Raw genomic sequence first — 19,977 nt, 5'->3', positions numbered from 1 at the left:
TTAAGAAAACTGCTTGTTGCTTTGCAGGGCTCTGTTTGCTTTCAATTAATGGAATATAGATTGCTTTCAAACCAAAACTATTCTTTTATTAAAAAGCAACCACCAGAGGAGAGAGACAAACAAACAAAAAAGAAAAATGAATCAGCACTGTGGGGGATGGGGGAAGGGACGGTCCCATAAGGAGGTGAGGTCCCGGGATGGTTAAAGATTTGTGTATGTCCAGGTATTATATGCAACGTTATCCTTTGGAGTACAGTGCAGCGGGTACTGTACTTCAGCACGAATAAACTGCAGAGGGACAGGTGTGGAGTGCAGTGGGTAAGGGGAGTCCACAGGGCTGGACTGTGATGGGGCAGGGGTGGAATGCAGCAGGTACAGACTGGAGGCAGGAGGTTGAGAAGAGTGTGTTGATGGTGTCAGGGAGGCGCAAGGGAAAGAGTTTTGCGATAGTGTCTGCAAGGGAGGGTGGGCATGGAGCTGCTTGGTTGGCAGTGCGAGTAGTGCCTGGACTGTGTCCGCTTGGCACTCCATAACGTTTAAGAGCCCATACGTGGCTTTGTTCTGGCGTACCTCATTCTCCTTTCAGTCCCTCTTCTCGCTGTCCCGACACTCCTTCAATTCTTGTCTTTTGGCCATGGAGTGCATCATGATATCATGCAGAAAATTCTCTTTAGTTCTTCATGGCCACTTTCTAATTCTGAACAGCCGTCAATAACAAAGAGGGAGACTGGGCTCTCAAGGTCATATCTGAAAGTAAAAATGCAACATTTTACACAAGCAGTATTGTTTGCAACACACAGACCATTGATGCAGTGATTTAAAATACAACCACTATTCACATACCTATCACTAACTGGCTGTCCCCAGCCGAGCACACATGAGCCCCATGACCGCCAAAATGGTAACAGCGGGGGTAGGGGAAATCACTGTCCAGGACGGTACTATACAGCGGACACGTGGCTCTTGGGGAGAGACAGCACTGTAGGCAGGGGGCCTTATAATCATTTGTGTGCCCACATTTTCCCACAGGCTGTTTCCATTACGGAAGATATCTTGCTCCTGAGGGTGAGCAGGGAATCAAAGGATGGTCTTCTCCAAGACTGTGGTGTCCGCCCTGGCCCTTACGTGGCTCACCTGTGTGCAGCAATGGTCTCTGCCCCTCCTCCCCCCGGTGACTCCAGAGTGGCACAGGAAAATTACCCTTAATGGGGCAAGAAACAAAGCAACTCTGCCAAAGATCCTGCAGCAGCGGATTGCCCAGTATCATGAGAGTTTCATGGAGATCTCTGAGGCAGATTCCCATGAAGCGAGGGAGTCAATCATCACCCTGTTCCGCCACTCAGACTAGGCACGTGGTGGTATGCACATCATACAGACACAAGCCTGCTTTCTGCAACCCTCCTATCCCCAACAACTCGCTTCAGTGATTACCCAGATCAAAGCCACTTACCAAAGGCCTCCTCTCCTGTTTGTGCTTCGCCAACTCCGACTGCTGTGACTGGCTAGCCTCCTCCGGGGTAGAGAAGAACTCCGGGCTCCATGCATCTTTGACCTCCGAGTTGTCCTCTGCCTCTGGGTCCTCCTCCACATCCTCATCCAAGATTTCCTCCTCCTGGCTCAGTCCACTCTCGACTGGCATATGAGCCACTGAAGTATCCACAGCAGCCTTCACAGTGGAGGTGGGATCACCAGTGAGTATCGCTCCCAGCTCTTTGTAGAAGTGAGAGCTTGTGGGTGCAGCACTGGAGTGGCAGTTTGCTTCCTCTGCCTTGTGGTGGGTGTTCCGCAGCTCCTTCACTTTGACCCCGCACTGCAGTGTGTCCTGGTCATGGCCCTTTTCTCTCATACATCATGAAATCTGTCTGTAGGTATCATAATTTCCACATCTGGAGCACAGCTGGGAGTGGAAAACCTCCTCTCCCCAAATGCTATGAGGTTCAGCAGGTTGGCATTGCTCCAAGAGGAGGGATCACCTGGTGCGTGGAGCAGGCATGGTCACCTGGAAAGATGCGCTGAGACCACTGCATGCATCACCGAGCGAACAGGAAGGGGACTTTCAAAATTCCCAAGGAATTTAAGGGTGGGGTTCGTGGTCAGTCACCTGAGGGCAGTGCAGTAGAGTTCAAACTGATGACCAGAGAGGCGAGAACAGGGATTGTGGGACACCTCCCGGAGGCCAATCACAAGCCCTGTAATCCACCAGAGTGTCTACACCGGCCCCGCGGCGCTGTACCCCCGGTGCAGAGAGCTGTACAACACTTGTTGGGGTGGGTTTTTTACAGCGCTATAGCTGCGCAGTTTCTGCGCACTAAGTGGCTTGGCCGTGCGTACACCTCAGACGTTACACCACAGAAAGCTGCTTTCCTGTGCAGAAGCTTGCCAGTGTAGACAAGGCTGTAGATGGTTTACATAAAAATGAAAGACTGGTAATACAGGGTCAGACCAATGGTCCATCTCGCCCAGCGTGCTGCCTGAGAATGACCAGTGACAGATGTGTCAGAGGGAATGAAAACAACAGGTTTGTTGACCTGCTCACCCTTACCTTTAACTTCACTGTTCTCAATTCCTACTTATCCTATCTTACCACACCTCCCCCGAGGTCTCTGGGAAAATCAGGAGTGAACCACTCCTTTGATACAGACATGTTCCAATCCAGCTGAATTGAGGCAGACTTTGGGCTAATGTCAGTTTGGAAAAGGCCCACTTAACCCAGCAGGCTTCTCATAGTATCTGTTGCTGTGAACTCCATGTCGTGTGGGTGTGTGAACCCCAAAGACATCAAACATGAAGAAACACAAGGCCAGTTCTGAGGAGGTTTTCAGAGCCAGGCCTGGGGGTTAAACAGGTGTGATCAAAAGGAAAAGGGGCCTCAGCACGTATAAAAATGACTGATTGCAAAAACAAAACAAAAAGTAAATTAAAAAACCAAACCAAACCAAAAAAACAACCCAGAAAAGCTACCATCACACATTCATCACCATGTTAGATTTTGATATCTCCTGCCTGATGTGACACCTTTAATTTGCGAGAAGGGACCTGGGGAACTCTCTGGCTGTTCCCCTCTCACTGAATAAAAGGTTCACATCTTGTCTCAAATAATTTTCCTCTTAACAGAAGATTTTAAAATTTATCAAAATAAATTCCATTTGAAATACAAATAATTACAGCTATACTGGGTCTCTGTTCTCGTACATGCTATTTCTCTCACATATTCCCCCACTCTAATTCCTTTAGAGTGAGGTTTTAATTTCAGGATTAGCCACCATTTATAGTAGGAGGGGGCAGGGAGAGAACTAGAAGAAAAGCTGAATTATATTGTAACACTGAAAGTTATCACAGAATCAGCCTCTTTCATTACATTAATTAACTTCATGTTTAATTTCATTGTTGCTGGTAACTTACTCAAAGATTACAAAATATAAACCTATAGGGCAGTTTTCTCTTGATTCCCATTTCCACCCAGTGAGCTTTGTGTGAAGTCACATTCTATAATAACCTAGGAGCCTTCCATTTCTGTGAGTTCATTTCTCCCTGGGTCTTCTCCCGTAAGTGTGGGTGGAAAGGGGTCTCACACTATGTAGGAAAGTTGCATGATGAGAAAAACCACCTGTGCTCTATTTTCACACTTTCTAATCTTTCAAAGTAGCAGGAGGTGGAGAAATGATACAAATGCATAAGACTCAAGACCAAAACTAAGAGACAAAACCACAGAGTCAGGACTCAGCATCCAAGTATCCTGTGAACTTGGAATCTGATACATTCCCTCATTGGCTACCATCATTTGTCCAGCATGGAAGTGCTTCTTGTCCAACAAGGCAGCCAGGTTGGGACCCATAGGCATGGAATGGCTCTGAAGGAATCGGCTGTTTCTCTCTGTGCTTCATCTAACTTTGGATCCAAATGGTAAAAGACAGTTGTTCCCAATTTAATCATGGCATTCTTTAGGAGTGTGATCAATGCCACTTAACTAGGGAGCAGCGTTCTAAAAACAGTTTACCTGGGCCACAGGTCACCACAGCGTCCATCTCTTTGGGTGAAAATCAACCACTTATACCTGCAATTTCTACCTGAGTTCTTGTCAAATCATTGACCTTACTTGGAGTAATTTTACACTTCTCGGGGGTAGAATTCTTCACCAACCACACAACATATCAGTCGCGATAATGAGGTATAAATCCCCCAAATATGCCCTTTTATTTCTTTAATCTGGTGGCACAGATTTAAAATTAGGGACTAAATTCAGGTGCATTTTAGAATCCCTGTAAGACACTAAACGTCAGGTAGCTATTAAAAATAGGTATCTTTCTGCAGCTCTATCACATTCAACACGGATTCTATTTTCTACACATTTGCAGCATCTCCCAGGGGTGAGCTGAACAGAAACGTCACTTCCATTTTTCCCATCTCTACCTAAAAAGGGATTGTATTTCCCAAATAATAGGCAACATGCACCTGATTAGGAAGGAGATATCTTCAAGAGCCATCTCCTGCAGGGCCTGGGCCAGAACTGCAGTGGGAGCCAAATGTATGAGTATTTTGCCTATTTACATGTCATTTACTAAGGAATCCTCTTTCCAGCCCTTTAGAAAAAATATTGACCTAAGCAATTGAACAATAGAGGATTGGGATGGTGATGGGGAATCCTTCTGACTTACCCTATCTTCTTCTGTTGTTACAGAGGGTGAAATGACATTTTTCCCTATCCCTGCCCTGTTCCTGCTCTTTGTTATAGTTCAATATATTTTAAGTGAGGAAAATGGTAGCAAAAATATCTGCTCTCCAGCACAACCTGAAGTAACATCAGAGCAATTGGGAAAGAAACAATTTGTTCCCAAAGGGGAAACTTGATGACTAACAATTGCTTTGAAATGGGGGAACAGTATAACCGGGATGCTCAGAGTTTGTTTAGACTAGGAAAAGTGATGGAGTTTAGGTAAGGCCAAGGGGAAAGCTAATGTCAACCACTGCACCTGGGCTGTATCTGCTCTACAACTATAACTGTCTTTTTACACCAAGATCACTAACTTGAGCAGCCAATGCCATGTACAGTCCTAGTGGATGTAAGGCACAGGTAGTTTTTTCCTCAGTGTAGCTTGTTGGGATCAAACCATCTCTCTGGAGCTGATGAACATTCCTGGCTGGAGGGGGACACACTCTTATGACTAAAAAAAAAGAAAGGAGTTGATAGAAAAGATCACAGGACTGACCCCAAAGAAGGGGGAGCTGCAAAAGGCAGAAGCAGGCAACTCATCTAGGGGAGCTGAGAGACCATGGTGAAGATGGTGCAAAGATCACTATACATTAGTAAATGTAATACTTTTAAAAACAAATCTTTGGCCAGCCCTAGTCCAGGCATTTCTTACAGTTCTCTCCCATGTGGATTTCCTGATGTCTAATAGGGAATGACCGCTGATTGAAGCTTTTCCCACACGCAGAGCATGTGTAGGGTCTCTCTCCACTGTGGATTCTACAATGTCTGACAAGGTCTGAGCGCTCAATGAAGCTTTTCCCGCACTCAGAGCATGTGTAGGGTCTCTCTCCTGTGTGGATTCTCTGATGTCTGCTCAGGGTAGAGCTCTGTTTGAAGCTTTTCCCGCACTCAGAGCACGTGAAAGGCATCTCTCCTGTGTGGATTCTACGATGTGTGATAAGGTTTGAGCTCTGATTGAAGCTTTTCCCACATTCAGAGCATGTGTAGGGCATCTCTCCTGTGTGGATTCTCCGATGTGTGATAAGGGCAGACCTCCGACTGAAGCATTTCCCACATTCAGAGCACGTGTAGGGTTTCTCTCCTGTGTGAATTCTATGATGTGTAATAAGCTGTGAGTGCCGATTAAAGCTTTTCCCACACTCAGAGCATGTGTAGGGCGTCTCTCCTGTGTGGATTCTCCGATGTGCGATAAGGGCATAGCTCCAACTGAAGCGTTTTCCACACTCACAGCATCCATAAGGTTTCTCACCCGTATGGATTCTCCGATGTATGATAAGGTATGAGCTCCGATTGAAGCGTTTCCCACAATCAGAGCATCCATAAGGTTTCTCACCCGTGTGGATTGTCTGATGTGTGATAAGGTGTGAGCTCCGATTGAAGCGTTTCCCACACTCAGAGCACATGTAGCGTCTCTCTCCTCTGTGGATTCCCTGATGTGTGAAAAAGTCTGAGCTTCCATTGAAGGTTTTCCCACATTCATGACATATGTAGCATGCCTCTTCCAAATTGATTCTCCCGTGTGTAATAAGGTCTGAGTGGCTACTGAAGTTTTCCTCTGGCATCTGCTGAGTCTCACAGGCTTTTGCTGGGAGTGCACAACTCCCGGAATCATTCCCTTTGGATCTTCCTGATAACGTCCCATATGGTTCTACTTGCTCAGCATCTTCCTTCTGGGGATTCTCCTTATTCTCACTCACCATTCCAACAGCTGATGGGAGACAGAGAGAATCCAGACATAGGTCACTCCCTGTGCCTGAGAGAAAGGAAATCTCAGAGACAGGAATGGAAAAAGGGATGAACAAACCAAAATATGTGCGGGAGAGAACAAACCTATCAGGAGCTGATTTTCCCCAAACCCTTCCCCAGAGGAGAGAGGAAGGGATCAGTTTTGGTCCGCATCTCACCAGAACACTCAGGGGAAAGCGAGATCAGGGAGGGACCTGCTGCCAGTTGTCAGTCAGGATAGGTGTGAGGCCATGAGTGACATCTGCCTAATGATTCCACATCTGCAGGGAACAATCCTGAACTTGGAGAGCTCACAAGGCCTTTGTAGGGCATCCCAAATGTTTCCTGTATTCATGGACAGTTTTTGAGTTGCTTTAACCAATTCCTCACCTGTGCAGGCAGCTCTCGGGAGCACTTTTTTCTCAGAGCCGTGGAAGTCTGGGACCCACGGCTCTTCCCCTCGTTCCAGCTGCGAGATCACATCAGGCTTGGAAACTGGAAACCCTGCTCAAGGCAAAGAAAACAAGGAAGATCAGTAGAATTTGTGGGATACTTGTCACAAAGAATATTCCATGATTTTAAGCCCAGCTCATTTTTATGCAGAAACATCTCAAGGCCAACTTCCTTTGCTCAACCCAGGAGAGGAGTTATTATTCTAAATCATATTCATTACCTTAGTACCTAAGGACCAACTAACACTGGGTCCTCATTGTGCTAGGACAAGTACAAACACAAAACAGTGGATGGCCCATGCCCTGAACAATTTACAATCTAAATAGACAAGACCGACACAAAATGGGGGAAGGGGTACAACCCACTGTGAGAATATAGATATTCTGGGCCTGCCTGTAAAGCGTATACTTTAAGAACTTAGGTGTATTTTTATCACTTAGCTAGTTACAGGGGTATAAAAACAAAGAATCAAAATCTCAGTCTGCCTGTGTATGGACCTTCTCTCACTAGGATAGTCTGAGGCCATGTTCTTAGGCTAAAGAAGTGGTCCCCAACCTTTCTTGTGGGAATACCATATTGCTATTCCCAGAAGACTGTGGCGGGAGCCGGACACCCCGCCGCCGAAATGCCAAGTAGAAGAACCGGACACCAAAATGCCGCCGAGAAGCGGTGGTGGCAGCAAGAAGAACCACCGCCGAAATACCGCCGAGAACCAATGGGGTGTCCTGGGGACACACAAAAATGCCCCGGCAGGCACCATGGCGCCCATGGGCACCGTGTTGGGGACCACTGGGCTAAGGCCTTTGGCTAAGCAGCAGGGGCAGCCATAAGCCGGGAAGCGAACGATCACATTGTCATATCCCAAACCAGTCACATAAGGTGCTATTGGGTTGTTTGGAAGACAATCCTGTCCAGATAGTGCCCATCACCACCAGACAAAGAAACAGATCTTAAGATGCTTAAAGAAAATTTAGTTTGATATCATCCTGTCTGGCAAGAAAACACTTATCAATGGTCGTCGTACCCTCATTTCTGTATTGTTTTATCTTTATGGCCACCCCAATTGTTAATCTGTCTGGTTCTCTAATTGTTTCTGTCTGCTGTATAATTAATTTTGTTAGGTGTGAGTTAATTAGGGTAGTAGGATATAATTGGTTAGAGAATTATGTTACAATATGTGAGGATTGGTTAGTTAAATTTCAGTAAAATGATTGGTTAAGGTATAGCTGAGAATATAACTATATAAACTGGGGTTAAACAGGGGGGAGGGAAAATTGGAATCAGATTTATTAAGGGGGAGAATGGGAACAGGGACACAGGCAAGGTTCTGCGGCATCAGAGCTGGGAAGGGGGACGTGGGGGAAACACTCTGCGGCATCAGATCTGGGAACGGAACATTGGGGAACAGACTCTATGGGTGTATAGCGATAAGCCCGATTGGTGTGAATGGTTTTGGAATATGCTTAGGTTAGGGACCCCCCACAGCTCTAGATCCCCAAACCTCTCCTCCCTCCCACGCACCCACCCAGCCCACTTCCTGTGTGCCCTTCCTCCCATTACTTTCAGCCGGCACCACCTCCCGGCACCTTGGGAGCTTCTGGTGTTCCCTCCTCGTCTCTCACTACCTCATCCCTCCCTGCTGCTTCTTAGCTCTAACCCTGCACACACCCTCGCTATTTCCTGGCATCTCAGAATTATCTACTCCCCCTTCTCCTCCCGTCCCACGGCTCTGTTATCCCTTCACCTGTGGGGTCCTGAATGGCAACATTATGAACTCTCCTATCAAAAGAGGAGCTCATCTGATGGTCACACAAGCCATGCATCAGTCATCGACCTATTTACTCAATTTAGAATTCTACAGGTGGCATATTTTCCTCTTAAAATGAGGAAAAGGCATGAAAGCTGTAGTTATGAATGTATCCAATAAGGATACATTAAATGCAATTTTTAAATGACTGACGGCACCAAAAAGGCACATGTCCAAAAATTATTCTAGTGGGTGGGAGATAAGGAAAAAAAAGGAGGGCAAGGAAACTTGTCAAAACTTGTATGACGAATAAAGATATAAAGTTAACTCAAGTTCTTTAGAGACCCCACAGCTTCTAATAACCCAGGGGACAGGACTCCTTACCCAGCAATAACACCGTTTCATAGTTCTCCTGCATGACATCCCTGTAGAGGGCTCTCTGAGTGGGGTCCAGCAGAGCCCCCTCTTCTCTGGTGAAATACACAGCCACTTCCTCGAAAGTCACCGGCCCCTGAAAGAGCAAGAGTCCAACACTCAGTACCTGCTGCCCCAGTCATAACCCCACTATTCAAGGAACAGCAGCACCAGGTAAATGGAAGCTCTGGGAGGCACATGTTAACAGATTCCCACCCCAACCTTGCCTAGAGCAGCCAGGAGGCATCAGAGGGTAGAAAGAGAGAACCTTTGTGTCTCCCAGCTGACAGACGGAGGCAGAATCTTCACATTTATCACATACCTACCAGCAAGAGCTTGATAAAAGAGATGGGACTGTCTCTGTACCCTGCTGGTGCTCCTTGGTAGGAATCCCAACACTCTCCAAATAAAATATAGGGAAGAAAGGGGAAGTAAAGAATATAAGTTAGATCAGAATTGTAGAAAATTGGTAAGGGAAGCTATCAGAAATCAATGACCAATCAATGAAAATAAGAAGGAAGTTTTTAAAAGTATATTAAGTACAAATATAATCCTAAAAATGGTAGTGGTAAATTACTAAACAGAAATGGCAGAATTATCAAAAAATAATGCAGAAGAGGTAAAAGTCTTCAATATTTCTCTCCTAGGTTTGGAAAAAAACAAATGATGTAGTCATATCAGAAGATGTTGATTATGACACTCTTTCCATTCCAACAATAGCTCACGAGGACGTTAAACAGCAGCTATTAAAGTTAGAAATGTTTAAATAAGCAGGTCCAGATAACTTGTATCCAAGAGTTTTAAAAGACCTAGTGGAGGAGCATGGTGGACTGTTAATATTGATTTTAATTAGGACTTGGAACACTGGGGATATTCCAGAAGATTGGAATAAAGCTAATGATGTGCCAATATTTAAAAAGTGTAAAAGAGATGACCCTGCTAATTACAAGAGTGTCAGTCTGACATTGATACTGGGCAAGATAATGGAGCAGCTGATACTGAAGTTCATTAACAAAGAATTAAAGAGGGTAATATAATTAGTACCCATTAACAAAGGTTTAGAGAAAATAGATCCTATCAAACTAACTGGACATCCTTATTGGATGAGATCAAAAGTTTGGCTGCAGCTAATAGTACTGATGTAATATACCTAGACTTCTGCAAGGCCTATGAATTGGTTCAGCACAATATTTTGACTAAAAAACTAGAATGATACAAAATAAACACGGCATACATTAAATAGATTAAAAACCGTGATTGTAAATGGGGAACGATGGTTGAGTGGATTTATTTCTAGTGGGTTCCCACAAGCATTGGTTCTTAGCCCTGTGCTATTGAACAGTCTTATCAATAACCTAGAAGAGAATATAAAATCACTGATAAAGTTTGCAGTTGCCACAAAGATTAAGGGTGGTGGTAACTAATGAAGTGTCAGTAGATTCAAGGCTGCAGCACTGGGTGTCTGGGAAGTTTTCCCAGCTCTGGCTGGGGGGTTATTTCCTGTTCCACAAGGAGGGAAAGTTCCATTCCCAACTCCTGTGCCTTGAAATTAGGCCCTATCTGACACTATGGCCCATATTCAGCATAGCAGTATGATTATAATAGGATTGGGACATAATTATGATGCATTTTGTGCAAGATGCAGCATGTACGGTGTCATTCGAGAAGTTATGATTTGCTGAATATGATTATCCTATTTGTGTGCATGGATCATGTTTGTATCTGAAGTTATGGATATTGACTATGTATCTGCATTTCCAATGTGCTTACTCTGGGTAACACCCACAACTACCCTTTCAAGTAAACAATGAACAAGCTAGACAGTGCTGATGGCTCATTGGCACAGGCAATGGACCCCGTGGAAGAGCTGAGCCTTCCTGTGAATGTTTCAGGGCATGCAACAAGACCACATGACACTGAACTCCATTTTCGTACCTGTATTTTTCCACACACTGGACTGGAAACTGAGTTTGGAAGAAAGGGTTCCCACCATATGGAAAAGCTACCTAAGATGGGGTGTGACATCATCTCTTGGCCTCATTCCCCACACAAGAGAATTCCTGGAAACACCTGAGGAACAAAGACTGAACTGGGGGAAATGCTGGTCCCAGGGTAAAGGGATTTCTAGCTTGTGTATGGAAACTTGCAGGACTGCTTGTATCATCACTCAGGGTGAGAAATTGCTCATTCAAATTCTATCCATTTAGTATGTTAGCAAATAAGCAAAAACTCAAACTAAGCCTAAGTAATTTGCTTTGACCTGTTGGCTATCACTTATAATCACTTAAAATCTATCTTTCTGTAGTTAATAAACTTGTTTTATGCTTTATCTTAACCAGTGTATTTTGAGTGAAGTGTCTGGGGAAAATCTCAGCTTGGTTAGCTTGTTGTGTATATCTTTCCTATATTGAGGGGAAGGCGAATTATACATTATACAGCTCCCAGTGCACTGTAAGATGGTATAATTCTGGATTTATACAACAGCCGGTGTGCGAGGTTGGGGAGCTGGGAAATTGGCTGTTGTCTTCTATCTGTCCTTGAGTGGCTTAGGTAAAGCACTCAGGTAGCTTAGTTGGGCGCATGATGCCAGTTGCTGTTGTGTTGGGTGATAAGAGGGCCTGGAGAGTCTGGCTGAATCTCCAGCAAAGCAGTGTGAGAAGGGCCAGACCAGCCTGAGGGTTAGAGAGCATAACAATTCCCAGAAGTCCGCCCAAACTGCGCTCCGGGGGTGAAAACCCATCACACCCTAGATTACACAAGTCTCAGCAGGTTTGTCACATCCTGTCCCCTCCCTTTCTCCACCCTAGATATTTCCTGCCTCCCACCACCTCCAGCAGCTCCCATCCTCCTATGCATTTACTGCTCCCCTCCCTCCAAGCAGAGCCCACCCCCAGCTCCCTGATGATCCCTTACCTGAGCCAGCTCCATTGCAGCCATTTCCTTCCCCCGGGAGGATGGGATGATCTGGAGCAAAACGTGGACGCTATTCTGTAGCCTGCCAGGGCGAGAAGGGAATGTGAGAGAATTCAGACAGGGATTTTGTCCATTCCACAAGCCGATTCACCCCAGGATTTTTCCCTGCTAATGGACATTCTAGGTTCTGCCACGCTGTGAAGCACAGAGTGACCTTATTCCAGTACAGGCCTTGCCCCCTCCCACCAGGGTGAAACCCTTCCAGTAACAGAGTCTCTCTGTTACATTTATCAAGTTTGCGGACTATGCCAAGCCCGGAGGGTTGCAAGTGCTTTGGAGGGTAGGATTCAAATTCAAAATGATTTGAACAAACTGGAGAAATGTTCTGAAGTAAATAGGATGAAATTCAAAAAGGACAAATGCAAAGTACTCCACTTAGGAAGGAACAATCAATTGCACACATTTAAAACAGGAAATGACTGTCTCGGAAGGAGTACTGTGGAAAGGGACCAGGGGGTCATAGTGGATCACAAGCTAAATATAAGTCAATAGTGTAACGCTGTTGCAAAAAAAGCAAACCTCGTTCTGGGATGTATTAGCAGAAGTATTTTAAGCAAGACACGAAAAGTAATTCTTCCTCTCTGTTCTGTGGTGATTAGGCCTCTACTGGTGTATTGTGTACAGTTCTGGGTACCACATTTCAGGAAAGATGTGGACAAATTGGTGAAAGTCCAAAGAAGAGAAACAAAAATGATGAAAGGTCTAGAAAACATGACCTATGAGGAAAGATTGAAAAACTTGGGTTTGTTTAGTCTGGAGAAGAGAAGACAGAGAGAACATGATCACAGTTTTCAATTACATAAAAGGTTGTTAAAAGGAGAAGGGAGAAAAATTGTTCTTCTTAACCTCTGAGGATAGGACAAGAAGCAAGGGGCTTAAATTGAAGCAAGGGCAGTTTAGGTTGGACATTAGGAAAAACTTCCTAACGGTCAGAGTGGTTAAGGACTGGAATAAATTGCCTAGGGAGGTTGTAGAATCTCCATCCTTGGGGATTTTTAAGAGCAGGCTGAACAAATACCTGTCACGGATGATCTAGATAAAACTTAGTCCTGCCTTGAGTGCAGGGAACTGGACTAGATGACCTCTTGAGGTCACTTCCAGTTCTGTGATTCTATGAACCAAAGGCCAGAGAAGAGCAGAATGAAAGTCGTCACTTTGTGGGATTCTCCTTGTCATTTTTCCCAATGCAGCTGTCTCAGGTTTACAAAGTTGTTTGATACTCCAGCCTTTATACAGTCTCTCCTGGGAGTGCCCCCTTTCGTGGGTTGGGCCTAGTTTTAGCTTTTCGCAAGTGTGATCCTGGGGGCTCTGAGACTGGGCCTTCTTGCCTCAGCACACCTTGTTTCTTTCTGTGGCTCCCCAGTGAGTCCAAATGAGTAGATACTCCTGATAGAGACTGTGAACATAAGAACGGCCCACTGCGTCAGACCAATGGTCTATCTAGTTCAGTGGCCAATGCCAGGTGCTTCAGAGGAAATGAACAGAACAGGTCATCATCAAGTGATCCATCCCCTGTCACCAATTCCCAGCTTCTGGCAAACAGAGGTTAGAGACGCCATCCCCACCCATCCTGCCTGTGACACTGGCAGATGAGGTGTTGGCTCTTGCAAAAGCCCCCATGTCTTAATTGAACATGGACAAACGCAGAGCTAGAATCAGTTTGGCTCACCTATGTTAGTATTGTTAGAACAGGTATGAGAATTATAAGAATGTGTTTAGGGTTTAGGCTTTATTGAATGCTTGTGAGTTGCCACCTGGGTTAATATCTGACTCGCTGCATTGTGAGCCTCTGTAGCTCTGTAAATCAGCGAACAGGAGAGAGACTTTACCTGTGTGAAGTGCTGACTGTCAACAGAATGTATTATATGTTGCCAGGCAGGAAAGGTCCATCAACCCCAGATAGACTATTATGGGATGTTAAAAAAGGCAAAAGACTCTTGTTGTGCTCTTGACTTCCCATTAGCTGAGTTTTCAGCTCAGAGCACATGGCAGGAAGGGGATAAAAAACCCCATACGGAAGGAACTGATTATCTGTATGCTGCTTGGGCTCTGCGGGGCAAAGTTTCTAGGCATAAGCAAGCGATCCCCAGCTACTTAGCCTGGGTTAGTCCTAAAGAATAAGTAGAGCTTGCTTATTATAGAAGCTTCTATTATCTTTTGAAATTTAAGACTGTAACTTGTCTGCATCTATAGGATTACCTGCTTTAACTTTGTAAACAACTCGTTTCCTTTTAAATAATCTTAATATAGGTAATTACATGAATGGTTACAAGTGTTCTCTTTGTTGTGAGATTGAAGATTCAATTGACCAAGTAAGTGCCTGGTCCTTTGGGACTGGCAATAACCTGAAAATTGCTGTGATTCGTGGTGTAAGGCAGTGGTTCTAAACCAGGGGTCTGGAGCTATGTGGGGGACCATGAGCAGGTTTCAGGGGGGACACCAAGGAAGGCTAGCATTAGATTCAGAGGCCCAGGACAGAAAGCTGAAGTCCCAGTGTATGGGGCTGAAATCTGGGGCCCTGAACCCCACCACCTGGGGCTGAAGACAAAGCCTAAGCAATGCAACTTTGGGGGGGCCTGTGTCATGGGGCCCCAGGCAGCTGCCCTGCTTGCTAGCCCCTTACGTCAGCCCTGGCTTTTATATGCAGAAAACCAGTTATTTTGGCCCACATGGTCAAAACATGCGTATTTTATAGCATGTTGGGGGGGCCTCAGAAAGTAAAAGGTTGAAAACTCCTGGTGGAAGGGACCATCTGTCACAAAGGTGAGCTCAGCTGCGTGGTGAGATCTATGGGATGATCCAAGGGGACTGTCCGTGATTCCATGTTAATGCTGTTACAGTGCCTGAAGCATTTCCACTTGATACTTAATTGGTGAAATCTACATATCGACCTCAACCAATCTGGGGTTTGTGCCCTGGTTCTTACCAGTCTGCCTGAGGCTGGTGCTCATGCTCTCGAGACACCGAAGACAGCGTTACAGAGACTTATGGGAGCAACGCCATCAGCAGCAATTTGCAGGAATGCAGAGCAGGCTTTACAGTGGCACAGTGTGGGCCAAATGGTCCATAGACTCAGTCAAGCCCCAGTTCTCCTCCAGTGCACATCAACATCCCGGCAACCTTCAAGGAGGGTCAAGGCTGCCACTCCCTCAGTGATGATGGATGTCCAGCATAGCATCACCCGCACCCCATGACCCACCTTAACTCCTGAGACAGAGGGTGCACAACTGATCCTGGGGTGGGGGAGGAAGAGGGAGGGAGGGAAAGGAATAACAAAACACACCTTCTGGGGGTCACCCCTCAGGAAGTGAAGGTGACAGGCATTGTGGTGGCAGTAAAGGGGGAGGGGAGGGAGTGGGAGCAGCACCCTCAAAGGCAATACTGCCAGTGGGTCGTCCCACCACATCAGGCATGGGGCTGATAGGGTGCCATTCCCTGGGCCTGGGTGCCTGTTAAGGGCTATATAAACCCCAAGCTAGCAAAGAAGCGGTTAAACTGCTGCTTTAGTCTGGACTGGCCCAGCCCCTCCAAACCTGCAAACCATGCCAGGACTGGAGCAGGAGTTAAAAGGAGAGATCTACTCTACTCAAAGGGGAGCAACCCTGGGAAGGGAAGAGTCTGTGGAGCATCTCCAGCCCAAGAGAGAGGGCTGACACCATTCGGGGCTTTGGCCTTCACCAAGGGAGGGTGGGGATCCCCAGAACTCAAAGGAGGAGTAGGCTGCAACTTGCGCTGGAGACCCAGTAAACTCTGAAGGTAACTGAGACACTCCCACAGCCCCCAGAAGTAAGAGAGGCCCACATCCTGATGGGATCTATTCACAGTGTTTTCCCCTCTATTTTCTTTCATTCCTTTATTTATCCTTGTTTGCTGACAGTTGGCTCTTTTGCTGTTTCACCTGGTACTCAAGAGAAGAAGAAAGTGCCCCTAGGCCTCAACGAGAGGGTGGAGCCCTGACGCACTAGAAGGACATGCTCCTGTAGCACCCCTAGGACAGGGGCAATTGGACTCACAGAGGTGCACCCCAGAAGGCCTGAGGCCTAGCACTTTGGCACCAGTTTGATGGGCTGGATGGCCTCTCACTGGGGGCTGCAAAAAGCCTGGCACATGGAGTAGATACGGGGTGGCCTGGGGAGCAGGAAGCAGGGCAGCACCCCAGACAGCACACCGAGAAGGGAAATGGAGAGGGGACGAGGGGCACTGCAGTGAACTCAGCACCCGTCCTGAAGGCCATTGGCAGAAAGTATTCCTCTCCCTGGCTTGGTTATTTCCAGCAGTTCTCACTTGAAACATGACAAACCCATTACACCAAACATCTCTTAGAGGGTATTTCATAAACTCATAGAATATCAGGGTTGGAAGGGACCTCAGGAGGTCATCTAGTCCAACCCCCTGCTCCAAGCAGGACCGATTCCCAATTAAATCATCCCAACCAGGGCTTTGTCAAGTCTGACCTTAAAAACTTCTAAGGAAGGAGATTCCACCACCTCCCAAGCTAACGCGTTCCAGTCTTTCACCACCCTCCTAGTGAAAAAGTTTTTCTAATATCCAACCTAAATCTCCCCCACTGCAACTAGAGACCATTACTCCTTGTTCTGTCATCTGCTACCACTGAGAACAGTCTAGAGCCATCCTCTTTGGATCCACCTTTCAGGTAATTGAAAGCAGCTATCAAATCCCCCCTCATTCTTCTCTTCCGTAGACTAAACATTCCCAGTTCCCTCAGCCTCTCCTCATAAGTCATGTGTTCCAGTCCCCTAATCATTTTTGTTGCCCTCCGCTGGACTCTTTCCAATTTTTCCACATCCTTCTTGTGGTGTGGGACCCAAAACTGGACACAGTACTCCAGATGAGGCCTCACCAATGTCGAATAGAGGGGAACGATCACGTCCCTCAATCTGCTGGCAATGCCCCTACTTATACATCCCAAAATGCCACTGGCCTTCTTGGCAACAAGGGCACACTGTTGACTCATATCCAGCTTCTCGTCCACTGTAACCCCTAGGTCCTTTTCTACAGAACTGCTGCCTAGCCATTCGGTCCCTAGCCTGTAGCGGTGCATGGGATTCTTCCATCTTAAGTGCAGGACTCTGCATTTGTCCTTGTTGAACCTCATCAGATTTCTTTTGGCCCAATCCTCCAATTTGTCTAGGTCCCTCTGTATCCTATCCCTACCCTCCAGCGTATCTACCTCTCCTCCCAGTTTAGTGTCATCTGCAAACTTGCTGAGGGTGCAATCCACACCATCATCCAGATCATTTATGAAGATATTGAACAAAACTGGCCCCAGGACCGACCCTTGGGGCACTCCACTTGATACCGGCTGCCAACTAGACATGGAGCCACTGATCACTAGTCCATTCATCCAGCCCATACTTCAACTTGCTGACAAGAATACTGTGGGAGACCGTGTCAAAAGCTTTGCTAAAGTCAAGGAACAACACATCCACTGCTTTCCCCTCATCCACAGAGCCAGTTATCTCATCATAGAAGGCAATTAGATTAGTCAGGCATGACTTGCCCTTGGTGAATCCATGCTGACTGTTCCTGATCACTTTCCTCTCTAAGTGCTTCAGAATTGATTCCTTGAGGACATGCTCCATGATTTTTCCGGGGACTGAGGTGAGGCTGACCGGCCTGTAGTTCCCAGGATCCTCCTTCTTCCCTTTTTTAAAGATTGGCACTACATTAGCCTTTTTCCAGCCTTCTGGGACTTCACCCGATCGCCATGAGTTTTCAAAGATAATGGCCAATGGCTCTGCAATCACATCCGCCAACTCCTTTAACACTCTCGGATGCAACTCATCCGGCCCCATGGACTTGTGCATGTCCAGCTTTTCTAAATAGTCCCTAACCACTTCTTTCTCCACAAAGGGCTGGGCACCTCCTCCCCACGCTGTGCTGCCCAGTGCAGCAGTCTGGGAGCTGACCTTGTTCGTGAAGATAGAGGCAAAAAAAAAAAGCATTGAGTACATTAGCTTTTCCCACATCCTCTGTCACTAGGTTGCCTCCCTCATTCAGTAAGGGGCCCACACTTTCCTTGGCTTTCTTCTTGTTGCTAACATTCCTGAAGAAACCCTTCTTGGTACTCTTAACATCTCTTGCTAGCTGCAACTCCAGGTGTGATTTGGCCTTCCTGATTTCACTCCTGCATGCCCGAGCAATATTTTTATACTGCTCCCTGGTCATTTGTCCAATCTTCCACTTCTTGTAAGCTTCTTTTTTGTATTGAAGATCAGCAAGGATTTCACTGTTAAGCTAAGCTGGTCGCCTGCCATATTTACTATTCTTTCTACACATCGGGATGGTTTGTCCCTGTAACCTCAATAAGGATTCTTTAAAATACAGCCAGCTCTCCTGGACTCCTTTCCCCCTCATATTATTCTCCCAGGGGATCTTGCCCATCAGTTCCCGGAGGGAGTCAAAGTCTGCTTTTCTGAAGTCCAGGGTCCGTATTCTGCTGCTTTCCTTTCCTCCTTGTGTCAGGATCCTGAACTCGACCATCTCATGGTCACTGCCTCCCAGGTTCCCATCCACTTTTGCTTCCCCTACTAATTCTTCCCGGTTTGTGAGCAGCAGGTCAAGAAGAGCTCTGCCCCTAGTTGGTTCCTCCAGCACTTGCACCAGGAAATTGTCCCCTACATTTTCCAAAAACTTCCTGGATTGTCTGTGCACTGCTGTATTGCTCTCCCAGCAGATATCAGGGTGATTGAAGTCTCCCATCAGAACCAGGGCCTGCAATCTAGTAACTTCTGCAAGTTGCCAGAAGAAAGCCTCGTCCACGTCATCCCCCTGGTCCGGTGGTCTATAGTAGACTCCCACCACGACACCACTCTTGTTGCTCATACTTCTAAACTTAATCCAGAGACTCAGGTTTTTCTGCAGTTTCATACTTGAGCTCTGAGCAGTCATACTGATCTCTTACATACAGTGCAACTCCCCCACCTTTTCTGCCCTACCTGTCCTTCCTGAACAGCTTATATCCATCCATGACAGTACTCCAGTCATGTGAGTTATCCCACCAAGTCTCTGTTATTCCAATCACATCAAAATTCCTTGACTGTGCCAGGCCTTCCAGTTCTCCCTGCTTGTTTCCCAGGCTTCGTGCATTTGTATATAGGCACTTGAGATAACCCGCTGATCGCCCCTCGTTCTCAGTATGAGGTAGGAGCCCTCCCCTCTCGCGCGCTCCTGCTCGTGCTTCCTCCCGGTATCCCGCTTCCCCACTTACCTCAGGGCTTTGGTCTCCTTCCCCCGGTGAACCTAGTTTAAAGCCCTCCTCACTAGGTTAGCCAGCCTGCTTGCGAAGATGCTCTTCCCTCTCTTCGTTAGGTGGAGCCCGTCTCTGCCTAGCACTCCTCCTCCTTGGAAAATCATCCCGTGGTCAAAGAATCCAAAGCCTTCTCTCCGACACCACCTGCGTAGCCATTCGTTGACTTCCACGATTCGACGGTCTCTATCCAGGCCTTTTCCTTCCACGGGGAGGATGGTGAGAACACCACTTGCGCCTCAAACTCCTTTAACCTTCTTCCCAGAGTCACGTAGTCTGCAGTGATCCGCTCAAGGTCATTCTTGGCAGTATCATTGGTGCCCACGTGAAGAAGCAGGAAGGGGTAGCGATCTGAGAGCTTGATGTGTCTTGGCAGTCTCTCCATCACATTGTGAATCTTAGCTCCTGGCAAGCAGCAGACTTCTCCGTTTTCCCGGTCGGGGCGGCAGATAGATGGACAGATTTATCCATAAGGGAGAGCATGTGAGGCTGTAACAAAGTGGGTGTTGCCTGTGAGTCTTACTGTCCTATACTAAAACTGTGTGTACCTCAGTTTCCCAGTGTACTGCACCCAAAACTTCAGTGGTAGGAACTGGGTGTATAATTTTTGCTGAGCCCTCGGGGCAGGTGAAGCGTCCAGCTGCCTGCACTTATGTAACCTGAGACCCAGGAGAGGGGTGAGAC

At 46.6% G+C, this 19,977-nt stretch overlaps 1 protein-coding gene across 1 annotated transcript in view; it reads right to left on the bottom strand.

Annotated features, from left to right (window-relative positions):
* Positions 1-19,977, bottom strand: part of LOC140904149 (uncharacterized) — a 671,145-nt gene that overhangs the window by 636,651 nt on the left and 14,517 nt on the right. The window contains exons 3-6 of the mRNA XM_073326460.1: positions 11,964-12,045; positions 9,021-9,147; positions 6,827-6,940; positions 5,408-6,419 (exon numbers count right to left, since the gene is read on the bottom strand). Of these exons, the coding sequence (XP_073182561.1) occupies positions 5,408-6,419; positions 6,827-6,940; positions 9,021-9,147; positions 11,964-12,045 (1,335 nt within the window). The remainder of the gene's footprint in view (positions 1-5,407; positions 6,420-6,826; positions 6,941-9,020; positions 9,148-11,963; positions 12,046-19,977) is intronic.

Source organism: Lepidochelys kempii, chromosome 28 (genome assembly GCF_965140265.1).
Source record: "Lepidochelys kempii isolate rLepKem1 chromosome 28, rLepKem1.hap2, whole genome shotgun sequence".
Classification (NCBI taxonomy): domain Eukaryota; kingdom Metazoa; phylum Chordata; order Testudines; family Cheloniidae; genus Lepidochelys; species Lepidochelys kempii.
The sequence above is the reverse complement of the archived record's forward strand: the minus strand, read 5'-3'. Positions and strand labels throughout refer to the sequence as shown.